Raw genomic sequence first — 26,477 nt, forward strand, 5'->3', positions numbered from 1 at the left:
CAGCACGCCTGTTGGTTCGAAACTGTGATTCTTACTGCCATGTTGGAAAGGTAAGCATTGCTTTTAATATGATAACCTACTACAAATAAATGTTGCTTTATTCACGTGAAATAACGAGCCTGCTTGATTTAGATGTGTGATGATGGTCGGTTTTCAAACGCCGCGATCCTCCAGAACAACATCGAGGTCACAGACATGATAAGGAGGTTACATTCGTTTCCTCTAATTCAGAAATATAAGCTTTATAGTAGGTTTCATATAGCTCCTGCATTTTAAAAATAATTGAAAGTGCACTCACTTTATGACTCGTATCTCTGCAAGAACAACAGGTATCGCATTTCATTGAATATCTTTATAAAACGTCTTAAGCGGAAGAAAATCGGAAAATAGTAGGTGTTCTAACACAAGCCGGTTTAGTACTTATGCAACACACAAGTAACAAGGGTAACATACTATGCGCCATGTAACGTAACTCGCATGCTCCTATAGCCCGCATTACGCACATTACTAGTACAAACCTGCTCTAAAGTACGTCGATTGCGAAGTCATGCACAGTGAATTAACAAGGGTCACCGACATATAACTTGTCTAATGTAACTCGCATGCTCCTATAGTCCACAATAAAGGCCTTTCAATTACAAACTCATGCAAAACACAAATGACAAGAGTAAGATACGACGCTTTATGTAATGTGACTAGAATGCTCCATTAGCCACAAATAAACGCCTTACAAGTGCAAAACCGGAATATCAGCACCTCTTGGTTTGTGTGCCACGCAAAGTCGTTAAATAGTAGCATTGGTAAAGACATATCTTGGACCTCAGAGTCGATAATTCTGTAACTGGTAAAGACGGCGTTGTTTCGACGGCGAAGTTCTTGAGAGGTGTCCGCAACCTCTGTGACAGCCTCCTGCTGTCGAAGTAATATGAATTCAGAGCCGAGGCAGCCGCTGGAATCTGCTTATTTTTCTAACTGCGAAGCCCTGTTCCATCTAATCTCTTACTAACTAAAAGTGAATGATTCCTGCGAGCACTGCTGGCGAAGAATTCGGCTTTCAGTGTGATTAGTGCGGCTTCGACAGTAGAACAAGGAAATGAAAAAAAATTCCAATAACTCCCCATTGCTATCGCTATTTCTTGCATGTTTGTCAATTTGCAGGCGAGTTATTATCTGCCTTCTTTCGCTGTTGGTTTCGGGGACGTCCGCAATGCACTCATCTCGGAGATATGGCGACCTACATCCGGAGGCAAGAATGGCGTTAGTTGAGAAAATGAAATACGTTATGCCAAGAGATGCTGACGGTGGTGCAGGTAAGAGTATGCGATAAAGCAGTTGGACTTTTTAGTTTTATGCAACTAACGATAGCGACTTGATTAGATTTTACAGACTACAGATTAGATTAGAGTAGATGTAGTTGTAACAATATGCAACTCGATTATTTTTTTATATATCTGAGACGAGTATTGTCATTTAAGCTTGCGCGAAGTGTATACGCGATGATGATGGCTACTAATAAATAGTTTTCACCCAACTAGTGAGACCGTTCGTCGAATGTGGCTTCGTTTGTTCCAATAGATGGCTTTAATATTATGAGCTGGAGTTTTTCCGTCACGTGCCTGGGCAAGTATGTGATATGATACGACATTACGTTTGTGATAACCTCTCCTGCACTTTTTGCTGAAAAATAAATCTCTTCAATTCGGGAACCCAGCGAGCCACGTCAATTACACGGTGCATAAACCTAACCCGCGTAGCCACGGCAACAGATAATCGCGGTGGCGTCCGCAATGCGACTACCTGCGCCACGCCATACTGCATGCAAGCCAATTGACCCAAATGGTTTCGCAATTCCATAACGCTGCTTTAGTGCCTCGCGAGTTAGTAAACAACGGCAGTTCTTTGGACGGAACAACTTCGTTGAGTGATGTTTGTTCTTTCAGAGACGAGTGGTTACACAGGCCTGCCAACTGGTGGGTGCCCCTTTTTCATGAATATCACGAAGCAGCTTGACGAGCAGCGGCAGCAGCGAGAAGAAGCGATTAAAGCAGCCTTCGAAAATGTCAAGACGTTGATCGCAAGGTGATGTTCCTGTATTGGTGAAGCACTTATTGTCGCCATGGTAAAATTTAAAAAAATGTGATAGACCAGCACTTACTTTAATATGGAAGAGACTGTGCAGCTTACCAACAACAATAATACTCCTTTAATAAAGCTCGCTCGAGAAACCTCGGCAATAGTGTTAGCAAAGATGAAGGCAAAGGTTATTTGATTATGTTTTACGCACGCACGTACAAGCTGGTTCTCACTTTTTTATACATCACACCCAAACTAAAAGCATCAGCGTTGTACTATATTCGTCGACGTCGGACGACTCCATAGCTTCGCTCGAAAGTGTTTTTCATCTGTTCTTTATGCTAGCTAAATTTGTGTCAAAATTTGATGTGTCGACGAAGTTTCGCATCACTACACATATTCATCAAGTACAAAGAAGTGGATCGACACTCCCGTGGCAAATAACGTCTGTGCAGCACACGTCACCATCCAATTTGCGTACTAAGTTGGCGAAACATTCTAGCGGACAGAGCAAGCAAAGCGAACGAAGGAGTGCGAACGAAGGAAGTGTACAATTTTGTAATTGCTTTGTATCTCCGCCGCAAGAGTAAAAAGTGTAGGTCCTTTCCTTCTTGACGTAAACTATGGCGGTTTTTTTTTCTTTATTTTGCTGTACTAGTGAATGAAGAACCACATTTATTTTGTCATTACAGCGGGGAAAACTGCAGTAATACGACCGCAGTCAGAAACGAAATTCTGGCAACGTTGAATGCTTCTCTGACGTGTGAGCCAAAGCCTGCTTGCGACCCTTCCAAGGCATACCGGGAAATCGACGGTAGCTGCAATAACCTGGAGCACCCAGACTGGGGAAAAACCGACTCCTGCCTGCGGCGTGTGCTTAGCCCGGCCTACGCAGATGGTGCGTACTAAAACATGGCAGTTCGCTAAATGCAATGCTCCGGTTACATGTCCTTTTGAAATAGGACTGGTCAAGTAAGTCTCGAAAAAAAATCACCAGCCCTTCCCCTGTCGGGAAAATGGAGGTAAGTGAAGCTTGTGGCAAGACGACGCTGTCGCAGTCGTTGCTGCATCGTTTACCCTAAACTCAGGGTGGGCGGCTCTTTGCTGACGTTTGGCATCTACATCGCGCTCCCGCAACTCGGGGTCCGCGGCTCTTCACTGACGTTTCGCCTGCGCTTCGGAAGCACTCACGCTAGAATCGGTGCGTCGGCGATGAGTCCTTTCCCGAGGGAGTTCGCGGTGCCATTGCTCAAACGCAGCCTGCTCCTCGGGGGAACGCACCATGCGCGGCCTTCCCATCCGGTCACCGGAACTGATCTGAGGCGACGGAAGCCTGGCGGAGCGCGCGCCAGATCCCTTTCTTTCTCCAGCTAACTGATCCAATAAACTGTTTCTTTGTATATGATCAGTTTACTACATACGAGGTAGTAAACTTATAAGAGGTCAACCATCACTTCACAAAGACTTTGTATGATCATTTTTTGTTTGCAACTTATCAGTCCTGCTGATTGTTAGTTTTGACGTTATTTGTACTGGCAGTGAGACGGTCAGTGACAATACCGAAAGTTCATATATCTATGAATGAATGGTTATTTCGAAAGATCATGGTCTCCCAGTATTGTCGCTGAAGCTGGCTCTCAAACCGTAAAAAAATTGAGGTTTCTGCCACAAAGCGTAGCTTTACCGTGATAGCTGCCGTAGTCTTAAAGGCAGTATGTCTTGTACAGTTTCTTCTGGTACCGTTTGGAGCAATTATAGGCAGACGTTCGTGACCAGTTTTCGTTGTTTAGTGTTTCTGCTAGTGTTCAACGTTGCATCTCATGCCTGTGTGTAATCGTGCGCAGGTGTATCCAAACCCAGGCTTGCCTGCGACGGCTCTCCGCTTCCGAGCGCCCGGCTTGTCTCCATGACTCTTCATGAGCAGAGGAACGTGTCACACGAAAATTTGACCCACCTGGCTATGATTTTCGGACAGTTCGTGACCCACGACATCACCTTCGTGTCCTTCGCCCCACTGTCGCACATTGAGTTCGAACTCGGTAAGAGTGAATCTTGCGTTGTCCCTTCATAATAAGAGTGCAGTCACTTTGAGTGTTTTGTTTTTATACATGCAGCAGTTTGCGTCTATAGCGTTGTTCACATTTTTTCGCGTTTGAGAATGAGAGCTGTTTCGAAATAAGTGTTCTCTCTTGCATTTAGTGTGGTTTCCTCGTTAACACTTACAAGCAAAACAGTCTTCGCAAATAATGGAGTTAGCATGCCGAATAAACGACCTTTTCAGCCGAGACCTGTACAGCGCAGACCTTTAGAATCAATCGTTAGCAGGTTGCACGAGTCGACTAGATATGCTTTAAATGGTTTCAGTCTTATCTAATAAAAAATTAGGCTACTTTATATGTGGCTGCAGGTTTGATTCAGATTTGGCTGCATGCACCAAATTTGTATCTATCTTCAGGCGTGTACGTAACAAATCACGAAAAAAATTACTTGCAATCGATTGCGTTCTAGGTTGTTTTGTAATTCATTGATTACATTTTTAGTTGGTAACGCACACGTTAATCCGATTATTTCTCACTAACAAGCTACGCGTAACAAGCCACTTTTTGACAATAGTAGCTGCACCAGCTGACGCAGCTTTGAGCACTTCAATTTGGTGGCAACTACTATAGAACGGTCTTGCCACACAGCAGCCTCTCGCATGCGGATGTACAGAATGGTCAACCCCCTGCTCATTATTTGCTTCCTCATCTCAGTGGCAGGTCGCGCGACCTCTATTATTGACACTGCATTCTACATATCGCGATGATGTCGCGTTATTATGAAAGCCTCTTCATTTTTTGCGTTTCTATGCAGCAGGAGCGCCACCACGTCGGAGCGTTCATGTTCAATGAATTTAGGTTTAGTTTTTATCAAGCTCATTGGATAGTTCCAGATATTTCTCCGCAAATTTCGAATTACGTTACAAAACTGTCCATCCCTCCAGCGTGCACAGCGAGCGAGTCTTTAGCATAGCTGCTGATGCGAATAAAGAAGTGACCTTTGTGGAGAAGGAAGATAAAAATTGATGTATCATGTTAACTGCCATGATAAAACTCATCTATCACGTAATTCCCTCGCGCCATTGAGGTATGAATAATGTAAAATAAAAAAATTCACAGCATATCCACGGGGTGAATAAGGATGAGTGGGCGAAGCTCCGGAGGGAATCATCGGATCTCCCGCTTAAGGGGACGCTAGCACAAACGCGTTAGAAACGTGCAGTACACTCTAGTAAGGGGGAGCGGCCACAGCGTCTTACGCAGCCATTTACACATGCCGGAACGTGCACCGCGTTTGCCGACGCCATCACATGACTGCCGAGAGAGTATACCCCCCGTATTCATAAACGCTCCTCGACTTGAACTTGACTTGCCACCGCTTTGGGCAGCGCGTTCGAAACGCGTTGAAGGTAAGGCGGAGAGGCCACAGCGTCTTACACCAGCTTCTTACACGGGCCGTAACACGCTAGCACAAACACGTTAGAAACGCGCTAGAAACGCGGCCTTTCGCTAATGTTGGGTATTTATTGCCATCGTGGTGCGTGTGTCGATGTCCGCTTCATGGCGTAGTGGGCTAACGCCGTGCGCTCGGAAGCGAGGGGTCCCTGGTTCGATTCCGCGCTACGGACACAACTTCGGAATATTTTTTCTCATTTTTCTCAGACTGGTTACACACTACTACTACTACGACGACGACGGGGACGAACGGGTGCTGCTATAAGGAGCTTCGCCCCTAAAATAACACATGATTGCACGTTGCATAGGATAAAAGCAAGCACAATTGCACGCATTACCGTTAGTGATTGACGGCGCTTGACTAAAGATTCCTTTCAGATACAATTCAACATGTGCGTTGGATTTGCATATTATTGGATCCACATATCAGATCCTCATATCTTCGTGTATCGAATATGCGGGTTATGGGGCATGTGGACATTTTTTCAATGGCGTTGCTCATGTGATATATTGCAACATACGGTTTTTTTGTATGAACTTCCCATGTCGATTTGGGATTATTAGATATGGGCTACATAAATTTTCGATAGGGCCACACGTCATCATGGAAGCGAAACCTTGTGGGAACAAAAGACAAACTCTGCAGCCTGGAGGGAATAGCAGTGTAAGCAGGTCGAAAAGTCTCGAGCGCCTTCGCGTAACCTGCCAGACTCAGCCATCGACCGACCGAATGTTTACGCAAATAAAATGGTGAACAGTAGTCTTTGCTTGAAGACCACTCTGCACTGGCCAGTATAGGTGATGGCTATTCGCATCTATGCAAGCAAGGAGATTCGTCAAGCAAACAGCGATTCCTGTTGTTGGATGCATGGTTCTAAGGTGCGTCAGATCCATGGCTAAAAAGCAACCCCTCCACACAAGTTACACATCGACAACGCAACATGCACCGTGGAGTTCATTGGATCAGGCTTTTCGTCGGAGCCGGTATTTATGGATGTTTACTGTGCGCGTATGATTCAGGTACACGGTAGATCAGGGCGCCATCAAGACTTCCAAGAGCACGACGTCTTACATTTCGCAGGCCGAGAACTTGGCCCATCTACGCTCGTAAGCCAGAAACGTAGCACATCTTGTTCCTTCTGTTCTGGTTTGCATTAAATCTCAAAGAACGCTTTCGTACGCATTTTCTGATGCTGCTTTTCACGTGACGCCTCAAGGCTATTTCGTGAAGTACGGGTGAACATAAAATCCGAACGGCGGGCAGTGCGTCGGCGGGGCGTAGTAGTGGCAGAGAGCCAGTCTCACAGCCGCCGAAGTCTTATTGGTTCGAGCCCAACGAATAGCGATAATTTCGCCTATTCTTCGTCGCATAGGTGTTCGTACATGGCATTGCGTGACATGATGTTACATAGTAACTCGAATCTGCTTAACGCAGTAAATTCTGTTTTAGTAATAGTGTAGCGAAACCGACGGCGGCACCACGGCGGAAAGGCCTTTTATGCGTTAACATTCCAGGGCTGCTTCCCTCAGAATTCCGTCCGTCCGTCCGTCCGTCCGTCCGTCCGTCCGTCCGGCCTTCCGTCCGGCCTTCCGTCCGGCCTTCATCCGTCCGTCCGTCCGTCCGTCCGTCCGTTCCGTCCGTCCGTCCGTCCGTCCGTCCGTCCGTCCGTCCGTCCCGTCCGTCCGTCCGTCCGTCTGTCCGTCTGTCTGTCTGTCCTGTCTGTCCTGTCTGTCTGTCTGTCTGTCTGCTGTCCTGTCTGTCTGTCTGTCTGTCTGTCTGTCCTGTCTGTGCTGTCTGTCTGTCTGTCTGTCTGTCTGTCTGTCTGTCTGTCTGTCTGTCTGGCTGTCTTCTGTCTGTCTGTCTGTCTGTCCTGTCTGTCTGTCTGTCTGGGTCTGTCTGTCTGTCTGTCTGTCTGTCTGGCTGTCTGTCTGTCTGTTCTGTCTGTTTCTGTCTGTCTGTCTGTCTGTCTGTCTGTCTGTCTGTCTGTCTGTCTGTCTGTCTGTCTGTCTGTCTGTCTGTCTGTCTGTCTGTCTGTCTGTCTGTCTGTCTGTCTGTCTGTCTGTCTGTCTGTCTGTCTTTGTGCACCTGTCTGTCTGTCTGTCTGTCTGTCTGTCTGTCTGTCTTCTGTCTGTCTGTCTGTCTGTCTGTCTGTCTGTCTGTCTGTCTGTCTGTCTGTCTGTCTGTCTGTCTGTCTGTCTGTCTGTCTGTCTGTCTGTCTGTCTGTCCTGTCTGTCTGTCTGTCTGTCTGTCTGTCTGTCTGTCTGTCTGTCTGTCTGTCTGTCTGTCTGTCGTCTGTCTGTCTGTCTGTCTGTCTGTCTGTCTGTCTGTCTGTCTGTCTGTCTGTCTGTCTGTCTGTCTGTAACGCTTGGCACGATGCGCTCTATAGGTGTGCATTGGGTCCGGGTATGCAGGGTGTCCGAATTATGTTGCACCAAGGTTTAAAAATATGTAATTGCCACGCAGCTGGACAGAGCCAAGCTAATGTTGTTTGCCGTTGCTTGGGAATACTCAGATTATTTTGTAGCATTCCGCCTAGTTACATAATTAGTATTAATTATTCAGCTTCTGAAATATTGTAATAAGATGAAAAGTGTCAATGAGAATTTCGTAAAGGAACATGACAAACTCCCCATGCAGCTTTCTGTTGCTCAATACATGCTACATAAAAATGCTTTTCCGAGCATGAAAGAAGCCCGCCAATACACGCAAAGTGCCTCGAGCGGTCAGTAGCGCGGCAATTTTTCGTGTATTCCCAGGCTTCTTTAACGCTCGGCAAAACACTTATGTAGCACTTATTCAGCAACAGAAAGCTGTAAAGAGAGTTGTTCGTGTTGCTCTACAATTTTCTCATCGACACTTTCATCTACTTATAATATTAGATAATCTGAATAGTTAATTATGACTAATTATGTAATTAGGTGGAATGCAAAAAATATTCTGATTATCTACAAGCAATGGCAAACAATATTACCTTAGTTCTGTCCAGCTACGTGGTATTTGCGTATTTTTAAATCTTGGTGCCTGATAGTTGCGACACCTTGTATTTGAGAATGCCTTACGACTACGTATGCCTAATGAGAAATATAATTATGACTATTGTAGTGAATACTGAAGAATTGTTAAGAATAATTAAGGTTAAATAAAGACTAAATAAGACTCCTTCAGACAAACGAAGGGTAAAGGCAGCGTAATGGAGATTCATTACGATGATCTTACTTAAGCGCAATGCCTACTTATTGAGGGCTATTAGCAATAGTTAGGATAATTAAAATATTTAGGTTTTAGTATACACCTAATAAAATGTAATTAGGGTTGAAATAATTAACCTAATACGAATAATTATGGGTACTTTGTTCATTGGGACCGATTTTGATTGATTATCCATAAAGGATTAGGGCAGTCAGGATTAATTAAGGGTATTCAGGATGATTTAAGCTTAGATAAGAATATTTACGTTTGTTAAGCTCAATCAAAAGTAATAACGGTAATGTAGAATAATAAATGCTACTTTAGTTCACCCTGGGTCAGCTTGAAACGATGACATTCATTTCGCGCAATAAGAATAATGCCGACTAATTAGGTTCACCAGTGAGGTAATTGCAACAGCTCATTGCCATACTTGCAGCACATGGCAAAGTGCCTCGGGCGGCCCGTCACGCAGCAATCTTGCATGTATTTGAGGGCTTCTTTCACGCTCGGAAAAACACTTTTATGTAGAACGTATTTTACAACAGAAAGCTGTATTGGGAGTTTTTCATGTTGCTCTACAATTTTCTTATTGGCCCATTTCATCTAAATATAATATTTGAGAAGTTGACTAAATAATTAGGACTAATTATGTAATTAGGTAGAATGCAAAAGTAACCTGGGTATCTCCAAGGAACGGAAATATTACCTTGGTTCTGTCCAGCTACGTGACATTTGCATATTTTTTAATCTTGGTGCATGATAGTTGGGACACCCATCGCAGACCGCTTGAGGACGTAACCCATGTGACGTATTACACGACGCTTCAGAGCGACATAGATCTTTGTAGTCTATTAGAATCGAGAGGCATAGACCAACCCGACAGGTTGTCCGCTCAAGAGCTGTTACCCACACAGAAAGGTGTTCGTATGTTCGCTTTCCTTCAATACGACTGGTTACAACAGGACTCATTCGACAGTTCTCGTGTCCGCGTGCACGGTGCTCACACAAAAATGTGGCCCGATTTCGGAGACTGTGCTAGGAAGCGGGAGGCTCACAGTGTGCTACTTCTCCAAGAGGCGCCACACGACGTCGTCAGGCGGCATCATCACTTGACATAATCGTCAATAGATGCGCTCAAAACAAATCAATGGCGAAATTGACGGTTGTCAGCGACGGTCGCCACACTTCTATCTGCTGAAACCCAATAAAGTGTAATGACGAGTATGAAAAGTCAGGTTATGGTGCACTTGGAGCAACATAGCCTTAACTTACTTAGCACACGTTTCCAACGCAGCGTTAAAATCACTGCCCTCCACAGCAGCTCACGCCCAATATAGTTATGCACTAAAACTCCTCTATGCACTTTTAAATAACAAATCGAAACGCGCCACACAGATATAAGCACCCGCTATGCCCAGCTATCAATTGTCGCCTCGGCCGCACCAGCACCTTAAGTCGCTTACCCACCTCATGTCGAGCGCCGCAGATAGACATAATTATGTTCATAAGGCTGCTACCCCCCTTTTGTAGAAATTACTTCTACCATCTGCAGCTGCGACGGCATTTTAAGCTTTGTTAATTGACTTGCGGTCAGCATTCGCTAAACTACTGAAGTTTTACCAGCAATATACCATTACCGAAACGACTTTTGTCGTCTGCAGCTCTCGTTGTTGCAGCAGCGGGCATCGTAAGCTTGCTGATCTTGAGAAAGGTGACGCATTGTGAATGCGCGTTCCTTAAGGATCTTTCTTACGACAAAATTTGTTCCTAAGTTCACTTAGTGAATTTCGCCCCAGATTACGAGTTGAAAACCGCCTCGAGGCTCGGCTTGCCGACGTTCGAACGCACGTTAAGAATATTATCGATAAGTGCGGTTCAGACACCTAACTTCGACAATGTTATTCCGAGTGGATGGCAGCGGTTAACCACAAGGTGACCCCTACGTGACGATTGAAAGAGCGTCGCTTCCAGAAGTCAGCGCAAGGACTTTGAAAGCTTGGCATGCGCTTCCCTTTGAGAAAGTCCTGAAGGATATCAAAGTGACGGGCACATCATATGGAATAGACTCCAGGGATGACGACTGCCCTTTAGATGGTGCCGTAAGGTGACCAGATCAAACGAAGAGAGTAGCGGAAATGATGTACGCAACCGAATAAAAGCTCTTCGCAATCGTTCACCAGCGGCTGCATTAGTGTAATGGTAGCCTGAACGATGTTGAGGCGTCAGTCAGAAACTGTAAGCCTGAGTGATGTTCGGCGCACACCAAGTAAAAATGTTATTCCTGGATGAGGTCTTACGCCCAAAACCAAGATGATTATTGGAGGGCTCCATATTATTATGCCCGCCTGGATTTCAAAATAGTAAACTGTTTGACATGTTGGTCCACCATCTCCCGCAAATGTGACAAGAAGGACAGCAATGTATTTGACATAAAATACTCTCACTTATGATTCTTTAACGCTCGCCAAAGTGGAGTAAACCAGCGCTTTTCCCTTGCGCACAAATCAGAACGCGGCCGCGAAGCGAACCTGCTATACCCCGCTGATCCGCAGAACTCGAGATGTGGTAATTTCGAAAAGTGTGCGCTTCATACGAGTAAGCACCTATGTATGTATGTATGTATGTATGTATGTATGTATGTATGTATGTATGTATGTATGTATGTATGTATGTATGTATGTATGTATGTATGTATGGTATGTATGTATGTATGTATGTATGTATGTATGTTGTATGTATGTATGTATGTATGTATGTATGTATGTATGTATGTATGTATGTATGTATGTATGTATGTATGTATGTATGTATGTATGTATGTGTGCGTGTGCGTGTGCGTGTGCGCGTGTGCGTGTGCGCGTGCGTGTGCGCGTGCGTGTGCGTGTGCGTGTGCGTGTGAGAAGCAGCGAGAACCATCCTCGATACAAAACGAGTGCCACATGGTGCAAACATGTTCAAGAAAGGAAAAGAATCACCGACCATCACGATACTCCCTAATGCGAAATTTCAGTGCAGCTGTTTAGGTGTTTTGAAGTCAATATATATTCAGGCGATGAATATTAATATGGGCGGTAGGGGTTCTCTAGGCGAGGCAGCTCGTTTAGCAGCAGCGGAAGACGAAGCACTTACACCGGTTGCGTTGATCATTCTTCAGAAAGAAAGTGCGAACACGGGAACGTGTGGCTCACACCCAGCGTATTCTCTAGCAGCGGCGGCGCAGGTGATGTTGCGCATGCGCAGTGGGTCCGATTGCCCACGCCACGCCTTCTTTCCCTATATTGTATCGGTGGAAGCGTTCGCCAAATGCCTTAGTAATGACGTCATCGGCGACAGGGTAGTGGCGCACGCTACTTTGGCGACGTCTCGTAGCGGGTGGAGCACGTCTCGTGCCCCACCTGCTACGAGAGGAGCACGTCTCGTGCACGTCTCGTGCGGCACTCCGCTTTCGTCCTCACCCTTTCTCCATACTCGCCTCCTCCACTTTCCCCCTCATGCCCTCTTCGTTATCGCCGTCTTTCATCCTCCGCTGCGCTCTGCGTTCGTTCTCTTTTTTTTCATCCCTCATTCTTCATGGTTAGGTCGACGCCAAGGCCGACGCTCAATGCAGGAACGGGCGCCTAAGAGCTGCGGTCTAAAACAAGCAGAAAAAAAGTATAATCTAAGAAGGCTTGGACTACCAGTGTTTTTGCCTGCATTGCGCACTTTCAATATTTTATATCATCCTCCTAGTTCCGACAATGTCAGTTTACAAAGTGTTTTCATCTGTTTGGTTTTGCTAACTTTTTTTTCGGTCGGTGCACTTGAAGGTACTGGACCATTTGATCTTTGCCACGTCGAACATGACCCAGAGTGTATTCCCATTGACGTTCCTGAGAACGACACGTTTTACAGGACATACAACGTCACAAAGCTACCGATACTCCGTTCCTTATTTTGCCTAAAATGTGAAAACGGTAAGTCAAGCACGTTGCCTTCTAGAAACATGCTACGCATTGTATTTTTCGTTGCTTAGTGTTTTGAATATTACGCCTTCGTAGGGGCACCATACCGCGGCATCTACCGAGCAGTGCAAGTTATAAAAATTTATTTTATTCGCGCCCTCTGAATAAAGGTACAGAATATTGTAGACTAGTGCATAGTATTATTCTTAGGCAGAATGTAGCCACGTACTCTGAAGGCCACACATTGAGATCGCATAGGATTGTACCGATGGCTCAAAACACTGTTTTTTACCTTTTATTTTATTTTAATTCTTGTTGGTGGCAGTATCTTCACGGCCTACTTGTTATGCGTGTTTTGCATACTTTTTTGTGCATTTTACGATACATCATCGCATCACTTAATCTCCATCTTGACAGCTAGAGCAACTACTTTTTTTTTGTAACAACAACAAAAGGTGGTGAAGCAAGCGCGCCAGATCGTGCACCTTCACTTTATTAGCGGCAGCAAAACTTCTACGTCGATCGTGTTTCATTGCATTGGCTTAGCGTCGCGGAAGCAGCAAGCGAAACCTGAGTGAATAAGTTAAGAATAAATCCACACGTGTGCAAGTCTGTTGCATTTTAGTCATCAACAATTTGTCTTTGGTGATCAGTCATGAACGTATAGAAAAATGAACGCAGAGAATGCCTTCGCCATCCTGCTGTTCCGGCCGTTAATTGCGCTACATTGTTAACTAAACGCGACTTGACTTTTGAAGTAACTTTGGGCATTAGAAAAAAAAACTATCTTCGTATGGATGTTAAAAATAAGCGTGGACATTGGACTGAAATCTGTCGGGATGGGAGCAACGGAATAAGACTGAGTTTGACACCAACGAAAACGTAATTTTAAAGCACACAACGTTTCCAAGCTCCTACTTCAGGGGTAAGGGCACTCAGAGCCTTGTAGTGCTGCCAGCGCTATCAGGCTCTAGCTACGTCACCCCTGAAGAAGCAGCCGGTGCGGCTTCGAAATGCCGGGTGCTTTAAAATTACCTTTCCCTTGGTGTCAAACTCAGTCCTATCAATATTAAAAATTACATTCGCAGCGCATTAGGTTCTCTTCGTATCATTCGACCCTTTCTACACGTATTGCTTGCTCAAAGTAGAACGTACGCCTGGGCATTCTTATGAAAAAAAAAGCAAGCGTATGTGCTTAGTTTGATCTATGTTGCGAAAGAGCTTTAAATACAGATTACCTAGCTTAAATTAAAGAGTTTGGTCTGGACTGCACGTTCGCTGCTTTTTAGATGCGAAGCAGCTTATGGCGGGGGCTTTGTCCGTCCCTCCATCCATCCGCCGTGCGGCGTCCACACCCGCACTGCGCATGTGCATCCTCCTCCCCCTCCTCTTCTTGTCTCATCTCCTCTCCTCTCCGCCGTGCGGCGTCCGCACCCGCACTGCGCATGCGCATCCTCCTCCCCCTCCACTCCTCTCGGCATTCCTCCTCTCCTCTGCGACGCTCCTCTCCGGATTGTGCAACGAATGGCAATACCTGCCGCTCCGCGCGCGCTAAAGCGAAGCAGCTTAGGTTAGAGGCGCGACGGTAGTTGCTGCATACTCCGCTGGGGGGCGCCACTGTAGCTCGCGGTATAATGACGCGCGCGCGCGCTCCGCTCCTCTCATTCTCCTACCGCAACGCTGCGATGAGTGCCACGGACAGCGTCAACGCCAGTGTCAGCGCCGTGGACAGCGCCGCGGAGAAGAGGGCTCGAGCCGCTGCCACGAAACGGCAGCGGCGACAGGCGGTTGCCGAACTTCGGGCTCGCGAAGCCGAAAGGAAACCTCAACCTAACGGAAACGACGAATTGAAAACTAATGGGAAATTGAGTCGACCCCATGGCTGCTTCGCATACTACTCAGGGTTCCCCTACGGGAAGATAGTGTAATTTTTTTGGTTAGCAAGTTTTAAAATACGGGCCCTAAAGTTTTGGGCCTCAAATTGTTGTGCGTGCACCAGCGTTGGGGTAGGAAGGAGCCACATATTTTATAATAGGGTTTTGCGCTTGAAGATTGCGTGTTACGTTTGCAGTGCCACTGCGTTTTATAAGCAAAGCTGCTATAAATTATAACATCATTAAGATAATGGCAAGTGTTTTTCCTTACGAATATAGAGTTTAGTTGTAATCTTCAGATGCATATATTACAACGAAGAACTCTGTTGCGTGACTAACGGTTTCAGTGACTAACGTATTTGTCGTCCCAATCCGAGTTAATCCAGTAGCATTGAGTTTCCTTCTAAAAAACAACGCGGAATTATGGCGTTTTTTATCGCTCAGCTACCGTGAATGTGAATGCTACAGGTACAGAGAATGATTGGGTAGTACATGAATTTGTCTGATCTTCTTGCTTAAGACTTCAAGAGTTCTTGTCGGTTTATTTACTATGCTTTACACGCCTTTTTTGGCCTGAAATCCGAAGCAATCTTACTTTTTTTAGACCAAGAAGGCAATAAGACTCTGCGCGCTTTCATATTCGCCTGCAATCGTTCCACTTCAAACACACTATTTTGCTTAAAATGATAAATTGGCTAGATAGAAAAGCCGTTGGAAGGCATAGGGTCTATCTTTAGGCAAATTCTTGCACTAACCATTATTCCTATGCTGGCCGAACCTCCCTGTCTGCATCTCCCGCGGACACTAGCGCCTGAGTGCCTTCCAGTAATCTCCGTAGGAAACTCTATGACCAAGACGTCAATTGCGTGCCCGCTCATAGCTCATAGTTTAAGTCGTGACTTTTGGCATCTCTGCGAAGTAAAGTTCACAGCTTCACGTCAAAGATGAGCCGATCGCGCATCGGTGCTCTTTGTGAGCATCTAGTTTATCTAGCCAGGGTTTATCACGCTTTCCACGGAGCCCCAAACTGTTTAGGTCCCCTATTCCAAAATTTCTTAGAGAAACGAAGAAGGGAGGTCAAGGCTCAAAACTGTGCACAAGAAAAGTGTATGGTATAGGAAGCTGCGCCAGCCTTCCATTTCGCACAACATGTTTAGATTGTTGGTCCTCGTCTCTTGATTTGCAAAAATCGACAACTGAGAAACAGAGCTGATTGAACAGAGAAAGATGCCCATATCATAAAAAATTCATGAATCAAGTCTAACCTAGCAGGTTTGCAACAACTATAGGGAGTATGTGGGCCAACAGGTTGGTATGAGCATTCGGATGCTGGCAACGAAAATGGTACATGCGTGTGCGTTCCATGATGGTATAAGCAAGTTTGAGACTGATTTTTTGTTTTGAAAAAAAGTGTGCATTTAAACATTCTCACTTTCAAAACGGTCATTTTGCACAGCAACAGTGCTCTTAGCGTTTCTGCCAATTTGCGAACTTGTCTTGGAAAAGTCTCGTTTTCGGAGCAAGCAATTGTGTAAAAGCAATAGTGTCAAAATGCTTTAAGCTTTGTTTTATATTTTGAAAAAAGACTGCAAAAAGTGGAAGCGAATCCCTACATATGGCCTGTCCTTTACGTCGAAGATCATCACTTAGGACGAAACTTAAGTGTTAGGGCATGACCCTGAGAAAAAGCAATAGTGCTCACAGCGTAAAAGCCAAACGTCTCCATGACCTAAAAAATGGCTTTTTTCTGCAACGCTCACGGAGATGAAGCCAAGCCGAAGTAGACACTCTTGAACCGTAAACCTCCGCATCAAAACTAGTCAAATTGCGCCTCTCAGAACTGAGTTCTACTTGGGTGTCAGCAGCGACTAAATCATTTAGCTTGGAAAATCGCTGAGCACCTGCTAAGCTATGCAGCAGCTCCTCTCTGTGCGGAAGCGGGAAGCTATCGACAATTAGAGCTTTTTGGTGTTTCTATGATCAACACACATTCGTATTGATCATCCTTCTTCCCAGCCACGACTATTAAAAAATCCACTCAAAAGCGTCAAAACCTACAATATTATCTTGTACTTCACGTTTATGCAATGCAGCTGACACTTGTTCGTGGGTAGCAGACGGCAAACGTCGGAGCCTGGGGTAACAGGCTTAACGGAATTACAAACTATGACTTTATCGGTGAATCTCTAGGCAAGCCCAAGTTGCTTCGCGAACAGAAGTTTGTATTCTGAAGGTAACACAGGTGGTCGTAGATACATGTCATGTGTCAATGCAAGACACCAAAACCATGTGCGTTCTAATTTGCATTTGTTGCGTCACAATGGGATCTATGCCCATCCCAGTGGTGCCTTCACACACGACATGAAGAAAAATGCAAGCGCTTCGGTCGTGGAACACCGCTCAGGCGACGAAGCATCCTTCCACTTCTATGACTGTCTTAGAGTAGAAGAAGAGCTGCACCAAGGTACTCTTCAGAAGGCGAGTGCTTGCGTAGAACTGATGGCAGAGTTCAGCGCGGGTAGTGGCAGACAATCTCATATCAACGAGGAACAAGTTAGGCTGGCCTTCAACAAAGGCGGATGCATTAATGGCACTGCTGCGTCTCTTGAGAAGAGAAATTGTCATTCAGCTAACCTGTGAACTATACACATCGTTGTCATCGCCAACTTGTCCCACTTTGCCGTTATTTGCACACTACTCGCACACAAAATCCTAGTGCCCAATCTTGCCATATGGGCGAGCTCTGCGACGATGGGCCTTGCATGTGGGGCTGTGTGCAAGTTGATCAGTCGTGCCGAAATGGAAGCTCGCTCGAAGTTTTGTGACGCTTTGTATTTGATGCTCGTGTGCATTCCTCTTGTCATAACATTCTAACATTGAATTTCTTGAGACCCTTAAGACAACAGCTGCAGCGTGGAGAAAATGTGAGTGGTATTGTAATCTTGCGCGCGCTTTAGCTGTGTCGACATCCTCCACGCCCATGTTCTGGCGAAACGTTTACGTCTTCGTTTGCTTAGCCGCACTTAGTATGCTAGCCCAATATGATACAATTATTAGCCACGCATCTGTCTGTCGGCAGTATCATCTTTGAAGGCATTTAAAATAATAGCGCATTCTTGCAGGCCTCCCACTTTTAGGCGAGCGAGCAAGTTTGCGACGAAGCGATGCTTTAAGTGAAAATGGCGCAGTTTGATGGACTTTGCATCTTTGCATCTGAATTCTCTTTTTACAGGTTACCGAGACCAAGTAAACTCGCGCACCTCGTACCTAGACCTCTCTCATGTGTACGGAATTAACTGGGATATACATGCGTCAATGCGAACTTTCGAAAAAGGTAACTGCAAGATTTCAGGCATATTTAACCAATGCAAACGTATTCGTTTCGGCTACGTGAGCATAATGGCTCTGAATAGAGGAGCTTGCTGATTCGCGTAATCTATGCAGGTCTACTCATAAGCCAAGAGGTGGATGGCGCAGAATTGCCAGCGGACAGTCCATTTCCCTACGCCGACAACTGTAGTATACCGAAGGAAAACAAGAAGTGCGCCTGGGCAGGTCAGTCCTTAAAAGCGGGTCAAGTTTGAGAGCTCTATAATCTTGAGCGCGCTCTCACAAAATTGAGTCTTCGAGCTCGTCTTTGTCTTTGTTGGTCCTTTTACGCGTGTCCACAACTGTGCTGATTTTACAAGAACAATTACCAACCAACTCGCCCAACAGTTTTTTCTCAGCAAAATGCACGACCGGCATGACTAAATTTGTAACTGCGACAGCTTCGTGGACCTGGTGGTTTAGCACCCAGTAAGAGAATCATGGTGAGCAGGTTTTGTCTATATCTCATGCACGTCTGTTCACGTGTGTCACTTACACAAACAAAAACAAGAACACATAAGACACCTAAGCATATAAGAGCATGACTCATTACGCTATTCTAAGCGCCCCTGTATAAGCAGTATAGTTCGCTATCTTGCGGGTGTTCCTTTACTCCTGATAGTCGACTATCCCAAGGGCAGTCTCATGGCGATGTACTCACGTACATAGACTGTCTGCGGGCGTGTCGCCTTCTGCAGTGGCCCGCGCCCTGGCACCAGGAAGGGACGTTGGGGACCTTGTTGGTAGAATTCGCCCCCCCCCTCCTTTTTTTTGCTCTTCGTGCGGAATCGGTTTATTATTTGGTAAAAATGATTGCGGACGATCTCGTCAAGCCTCATCCAATCTGTGCCACGTGCCATTTCACAAAGTAGATGCAAGACCTTTTGTGAAATGTGGAAATATTTATTTTGCTCTATATTAAAGTTCGTTCCGTGCTTTGTGCGTTCATCCAACGTTGTGACCCGAGGTAAGCAGTAGTTCCCGTATTAAGGTCCAGCGGACGGCACCAGCTGTAAAAAGTAAATTACAAGCATGTTACATTTACAAGCACGTAACAGCATGTTACAAGCATGTGTCATTTTGGTATTAAGACATAGGAATACTGCGTGTAGAGGCGAAACGTGCGAAAGCGGTGAATGGGCGGCATTACAAACAAAAGTAATTCGCTTTTACATACATGGCGTAGAAAATACCCCACTCATCCCAAACAATGCCATAAAATATGAAAACATCTGATTTTGAAGCGTTCCCCCATTTCCGGGCATTATTTCCTGCACTTTAGCAGCACAAATACACGGGCTACTTCGCGTTTCCAAAACTTGGCCACGGGCGACGCGACGGTACGCTACATACACAGAGACGGACGCAACGAGGCTCCCAGCCGGACCATGCTAGACGTTTGCAGAATACCTTCTATTCGCACTCAAGAGAAATGCGTGGGTGCAAAGCCTGTTTTCAGTCCTTCAGAAGACGGAATTTTCGAATAACAAGTTTCTGATATGTTCCTCGGCGTTATCTTTTGCGCGTTCATCCGGCGCCACAACACACTCCCATATGTTATCTCTTCGCAATCGCCCATCGCGTTTTCAACAGGCGTGAGTACCGAAAGAAGGTATATGTTGTTACGGGGCCACAAAAAACGTCACAAACTTGTCCCTCTAAGATTCATTACACGCCAAACTAACTTTATCACCACGGCCGAGCTGCTTATCGCTAACTGCGTCACAGCACGCTGTGCGGCCAGCGTGCCTCAAAGTACCCCAGAAACTAACCAAATTACTTTTCAGTAATGTCTGGCGTCTGAGAAAGCGGCACAAACTTCTCCTAGCAAGATGCACTAGACTACGCACCACGGCCGAGTTAGTTCCCGCCACGGTGTAAGATATATACTCTTTAGGTGAGGACACTCGCCAGACTCGATCGACCAGATAAAGTAGCAAAGGCGCGCGCCGATCTGCCCGGTGACGGCAGCGGATACCTATCGGCAGTACGACGCAACTTCAACACAGAAAGCTTTTTATTGTTTTAATCTCCCGTTGTTATAGCAACCGGCGGTTCGCGGGAAATCCGAAATGATTGAGTGACGCACGAAAGTAGGTCACCGGGGAGAGGGCATGCACGCGTTCCTTGTCGGCGAAACGCTTTAGCGTGCGTTCTAACTGAAGTTGCGTCGTTCCGCCGATAGGTATTCGTTGCCGTCACCGCCCCGACAGACGCGCGCCCGTGCTACTTTATCTGGTCGATCGCGTCTAGCAAGCAAGCCGAGAAGTGTCCCCACCTAAAGAGTATATATCTTACACCGTGGTTCCCGCTAACTGCGACACGGCGCCCTGTGCGTCCAGTGTGCCTCAAAAACAGAAATAAGTTACAATAATCCCCTAGGAAGTGTTGGAAACATGTCCCAGCACGATTCATATACTGAAATTAACTGTGCCAGGATGGCCGAGCTGTTTTTCGCTAACTGCGTCTTAAGTCTCGGTCCCGTGCCATAATCCTAATTGCGTCGTAGCCTGAGAAAAAAAAAAAATTCTCACCTTGCCGTAGTCCAATAGTGCAGTGGTGTCTTGTCCTAGTTCAGAAGGAACCCAAGAATACGCCGAGAGCCCAATAAACCAGGTTGCAATAAAATAAAAACAAAATTAAAAAAAGGAGACAGACGGGTCGCCACGCGTGAGCGCTCAAACGCGCGCGCAGCCGTCCTCGCTGGATTCGGGGGATTGTCTGGCGGATGACGCATGCATCTGGCGCGTCGTTGGCCTGTCGCTAGGTAAGGCAAGAAAAATGAGTCACCAAGTTTAAGTTCATTTATACGCCAAACGTTTTAGTTTTCGTGGCAGAGGGTTTAAAAAATAAATCAATGTTTGTTAACTTAATTTCACTTTTTTTTCGATGCTCGCGGCAGCTAACGTTCGGCATAAATACTATAGCGTGACGTGTGGTGACGTGTTTCCTGTTGCCAGTTTTTGCCGAGTGTCCCCTCTTGTTGAATTTCTTTCTATATGACCCCCTACGAGTAGCACAGGTTTGAGAGGTAAATGTGCTCATCCTTGACCTCAGGGCAGTACGTTGAGGCAGCGCCGCAAGGCAATGTTGATTACAGCACATCGATGTTCTAGCGCTAGCTGTCATTAAAGCCACATCAAACGAGCAGCGCACGAGGTCGTGCTGCAGCGCGATTCACAGGTAGTACCCTACTGCGATCTCATATGCATTGCATCAGTTATTTCTCAGTTGCTAAAATGACAAATGGCCGCTACTACAGCGCAGGCATAACGACTTGTCTAGCGGCATGCAGTCAACAAAGATTGTAGGAGGCCCGCCGTTTTGCGGCATGCTGACAGACCGCTGCCGTCGCGGCGTGTACAATTGTGCGCTCGAATAGTTCTGAGCCGATATTTTGTAGCGATGCCTTTAAAATAATAATGCCTTTTCGCGCTTATCGTGCTTTGTCAGTGGTCAGAGCGACGGTCCACTCGCGTTATCAACGTTGATATCGTGAGCGGACCGTCGCTCTGACCACTGAAAAAGCGCGATAAGCGCGAAAAGGCAGTATTACTTTAAAGGCATCGCTACAAAATACCGGCCCTGTGTACATGACGTCTGTTTATTGCTGCTGTGGGTTCATTTATAGCGAGCACTACCTCGCGTGTGTGCGCCTGAATATAGCAGCGTGCAAACCTTACCTGAAGTTCGACTTCGTACGCGATTCGCCTCACTTGCGATTGACACCGCGCTAAAATTTTGCCGCTTATTTCTTTAACGGCGTACACGTATTCGGCGTTGCATAATTTCATGCCTTTACGCAGCCTGCCACCCCTGAAAAAATATTTGGTGGCCGATATCCGCTGCAGGCCGTGGTACAACACCACCGAAAGTGGCGGGTCCATATTGTAAACGTATTTTCCGAAGCAGACGACCGAGCTTGGTACTACCCAGTTCAGGACAGAGGGCGCTCTTTAGCACCATTTTCGCAGCGCACCCTGGGCAAAGCAGGAGCCCCATAGTGGCTTCACTAATGGACGTTCAAACCAGCGCCAAATATGTAAAGCGCGATGCAACTCTACATCGTCTTCACTCAAAAAGTAAGTGCGAAGTTTAGCACCTTCTAGGCATCCCTGCTTCGTTTCGGCTTCACATTATTCATGCCATTCGCAACACACATGAAGGTGAACACAAAAGTCAACGAGCTACGCCGTAAAAGAACAGGAGTGCTATGGATGGCCAAAATGGGTAGGAGTGTTTGATCTTACGTCGCTAACTGCCACTATGGTGTCCCTCTCACCCTCGACTACTCACGCCATCAAACGTCCGGTTACTATCTTTTGCATGGTTGGCATCGGTCATACGGGCCCTATACCAACAACAGCGGCTGACAATCGCTACATCCTGATTGCTCTTCATGTATCGAAATTTGCGGAGGAAGTCGCCGTGCCTTGTCTGGCACCCAGCTACGTGGCAACTTTTTAGAAGACTGAAATAAACTGAGGCATTGTCTTCCCAACAAAATATTATTGGATTGGGTACCAACCTTCCTCAGCTCCGAAGTCCGCGCCTACCTACGCCAAGCAAAACTTGAGCACTACTATGCCTCAGCCTACCAACCGCAAGCAAACCGCCTGACAGAGAGAGCTAATCATACAATTCAAGCACGTTTAACCTCCTACTCTATAAATAGTAATCCCGGAGAACAATACTGGTGCGAACATCTCCAGGCTGCTGCGCATTCAATGAACACTTCGATACAGGGCTTACCTGGGACATCATCGTCCGAAACAGTCCTTCGTCTGTGCTGTTCTCGTCCATGTGTTCCAACTGTGCAGCGCTCTTTAAAACTAGAAGTAGAGAAGAATCCCGCGCGAACGCTACAAACGCCCAGCAAGTTGAAATGCATCATTACCCCCTCTGCCCTCTTACCGCGCTGCAGACACTAGATAGGAGAGGAAGTGTGAGGCCAACGAGTTTCGGTGGACAGAAACTATTCGCCGAATTTGACGGACCCTTTTTGATCGCAGAACACCTGAGAGAGAATACTTAGCTCGTTACTATTCGGGATCAATGAGGAAGCTGGAGCAGTAGAAGAAAGAACAATTTCGCTTTCCACATGCCTTCTGTCAAGGAGAAGGTTCACCGACAAACCTGAAATTGCTTTGCGCGCAATTTCAAAAACGCTGTGTGGCCGAGTGTTGAACGACACGTTGAATGAAGTCCAAGCGAGAACTTGGCACGACGGTACACGAGGAAAGAGAAAGGAGAAGTGAACCAGAACAGGAAGCGGTTCAGATAGTCTGGCGTTCGGTGTTTTTCTTTTATAATAAGTATTTCAACCATGAACTGCCAATACAAGTTACACGCAAAGTTGCACCCGGATAACAGATAGCTGCTCCTACGCCAATGACCACGATGATAGCCACAACGATGGCATGACAACAGAGATGAAAATGTTGACGGAAAGGACACCATGACTATAATTAGTGCTACTTTCCCAAAGACGGACAGACAAGCGAGTTTTCAATTTCTGGCGACGAAGTTCTGACAACGAAATAAAACGATAACAAAGATCACGGGTTTGCTGGAAAGTGAGAGAGAGAAAAAAGGGAAGTTAACCATTGAAGTGTTCGATTGGTTACCCTTCAAGTGGAAAAGGAGAAGTAGGGAAATAGAGATAACCAAGAAAGAGAGCAGGTGCACTGCATGTGCAACAGGCGCCCCGAAAACTGGAATATGTGAACTTGGCAGCTATATGTGTATTAAAAATAAAACGCGTCTCTCCCTTGCTTAAAAGCACGACCAACAGTTCAAGTTATCAATGACGCGAGATGTCATTAGAGGGATATGGTTATGCTTTAGCGGACGCCAAACAAACGTAACGGCTTCACTCAGCGCCTGAAGACCGACTGTGAAACTGTGCGAAACACGACGGAAACGAGTTCCCATTAGAAAATGCAGCCAAGAAGCCTGAAGTTAAAAACAGCACTGTAACACAGCTTGTTCTTAGAATCGACGGCCTCTTTCGTTGCGTAGTTTGTCACTCTATGAAAAATTAGGTCAGCTTCTAAATAGGTCTCTGTCAGTTGTCTAAACTATGGAAATACAAAATTGCGACTAAAACACGAAATTTGACAGATATGAAATGGTAATACTGTTATGCTGAACACTTCCACCGCCCTAATTTTTTTGTTTGTCTGGAGAGAGAGAAAACACCTTATTTGCACCCGTCAGAGAGTATGGGTGATCGGGGTGAGACGCAGCGGCCCTTTCACATTTTACCTCCCTCCTAGACGTCGGCCGGAATAAGTTGGCTTGCGGCGGCGGCCTGGGACTTAGCAGAAACAGTGATGCAGAACTACAACTTTAGCGAACCGCCAATGCCACGAAATAATGTTGTATGACGCCTGATTTATCTTTACATCTTATGGACCTATTTACATAAACAAACCTCTGTTACTCGATATAGTAATATACATTTTTTATCACAATTAATCTAACAGAACGTCTTTTTTTTCAACAGCACCAACAATGTTGCTACAGTTTTATTTTCGCAAATAAGCCTGAACAGCGAAGCCACATTAACAAACTGCAAAGTCCCGAAAGAATTACTTACAGAAACTTCAAAACTGAATAAAATGATTTAACAGCGCTTGCAGCGGCTCGTTGCAGTCAGTACTGTTACAAACATGCCGGAATATGAGGGTAGGCGACCTGTCCTGTACTAGGGCGAATCAGAAAGTCTTTGGTCATATTTTTTAGCCAAATTACGGCTGTAAACTCAAAGTCAACATATTCACTCCCAGCGGTGGACCATCTTCGGCCAACCAGGCCTTATCTGCCGGTAGCTCCGTGGCACGACGCTGCTTTCAGTTGTTGAAGATGGCGGTTGTGCTTCACAAGTCCACAGTGTACGAACAACGAAGTGCGATTCATTTTTTATTGAGCAATGAACGAACGCCCATAGAAATTAACTGGGAAATGCAGCCAGCGTATCAGGAAACGTGTCTAGATTTGAGAAGTTTGAGGTGGTGGTGTTGTGAGTTCGCAAAAGGCCTTGAAGACGATGAAGCCAATACAGCAGTCCGACGGTGGTTCTACAGTCAGCCGTACAAATTGTTCTACCACAAGGGCATCTCAAATTTAGTGCTGCGATGGGCAAATTGTCTGAACCGGTGTGGGGGACTATGTGGAAAAATAGTGTAAGGTACGTAGAATAGTACGTATGTTTGTAATTTCCTGCATGTACCTTATTTTGGCTAATGAAAAATAAGGGCAAAGACTTTCTGATTCTCCCTCGTACTTGACACCAAGCAAGATATCAACCATTATTTTCCAACTCCAATTCCTTCTTGAAGTCTGGAGTGATGAGTTACCAGCTTTCCCACGTTGTCGTCTTCCAAAAAGCCGGCAAAGCTCAGGGCCCTTCAGCTTGGGTGGTCCGGGAAGGAAACGGCGATGTACCCGACAACCTCACCCTCTGAGGGCTTAGTTGGAACCTACATGGGAATATAGTCGTCTGCGAGCATACTTAAAGCAAACAGGCTCCGCAGAAGCACACACCCGGAAGCAGCATAGCTCAATGATTTGCAAATTATTTCTTTTGCTTCCTACTGCACTTTGTTGCTCTTACTGCAGCCAACCACAGACTACTTGAGAATCTATTTCTGCGCAACCATTAAGAGTTCAACAAACTGGTTGTGAACGCTCTTTTCAGGGGACCTACGGGCAACGCAGCACATTGCCCTACTCTCGATGCAAACACTGTGGCTAAGGCAACATAACCGGATCGCGCGAAACCTTTCTGCAATTAATCCTCACTGGGACGATGAAACGGTCTTCCAAACTACAAGGTAAATAAACTTATTTCAGTGTCGTTTCTTTCTTAGTTGTTTAGTTCCATATTTTTCTCGTGGTACGAATTGTACTTGATTTTACCAATAAATCAATCGCAAAGAGCACATTAGGAGAAATCTACCACCTCCACCTGGCCTATTATGAACTACTCATGATGGCTTTAATGTATTCAGGCGTATTCACACCCCCAGCGATAAAGCAAACAGTGTCAGAGAGGAATATGCAGTGAAACACTGTTACAATAAACTATAGCGTAGCAATATATGCCATATATCTAAGTACCAGAATTATGTGAAAGTTATGAAGCTAGAAATATATATTGTTCCGGGTCCCAAGCCCGAAGACCGCGTTGGACACAGCGCACGGACCGTAAAGAATAAGGGGACAGCGGGCAGAATGAGTGGCTGAGTAGGCTATGTGCCTGTATAAAACCTGGGTTAGCTCTATGGTTATAGAACGTCATTGCACTTATTGTGGCAGCGGTGGTCGTGTACTCTCCCTGAACGCCCGCACATTCGAGCAACTGTCCGATGAATCCATGTCCACCGTCCGTTGACGTCCCTTTCTACGACGCCACCGCTTAACCTTTAACAGCAGGACGCCGTCGCGACGACTGACGGTTCAGACGATGCGAGAAAAGCACAGATACTAATAGCCAGCCTGCGCGGACGAGCGATGGAGCTTTTGCTCAACC

General features: G+C 45.9%; 1 protein-coding gene across 1 annotated transcript; it reads left to right on the plus strand.

Annotated features, from left to right (window-relative positions):
* LOC119459143 (chorion peroxidase-like) lies at positions 1-25,785 on the plus strand. Its single transcript, XM_049671179.1, has 9 exons — positions 1-50; positions 1,159-1,301; positions 1,923-2,079; positions 2,766-2,971; positions 3,918-4,112; positions 12,564-12,710; positions 17,805-17,906; positions 18,017-18,127; positions 25,644-25,785. Exons 1-9 carry the CDS (start codon positions 40-42, stop codon positions 25,781-25,783), a joined length of 1,212 nt encoding a protein of 403 aa, XP_049527136.1. The 5' UTR covers positions 1-39; the 3' UTR covers positions 25,784-25,785.
* The last annotated feature ends 692 nt before the right edge of the window (positions 25,786-26,477 follow it).

This window comes from Dermacentor silvarum, chromosome 7 (assembly GCF_013339745.2).
Source record: "Dermacentor silvarum isolate Dsil-2018 chromosome 7, BIME_Dsil_1.4, whole genome shotgun sequence".
Classification (NCBI taxonomy): domain Eukaryota; kingdom Metazoa; phylum Arthropoda; class Arachnida; order Ixodida; family Ixodidae; genus Dermacentor; species Dermacentor silvarum.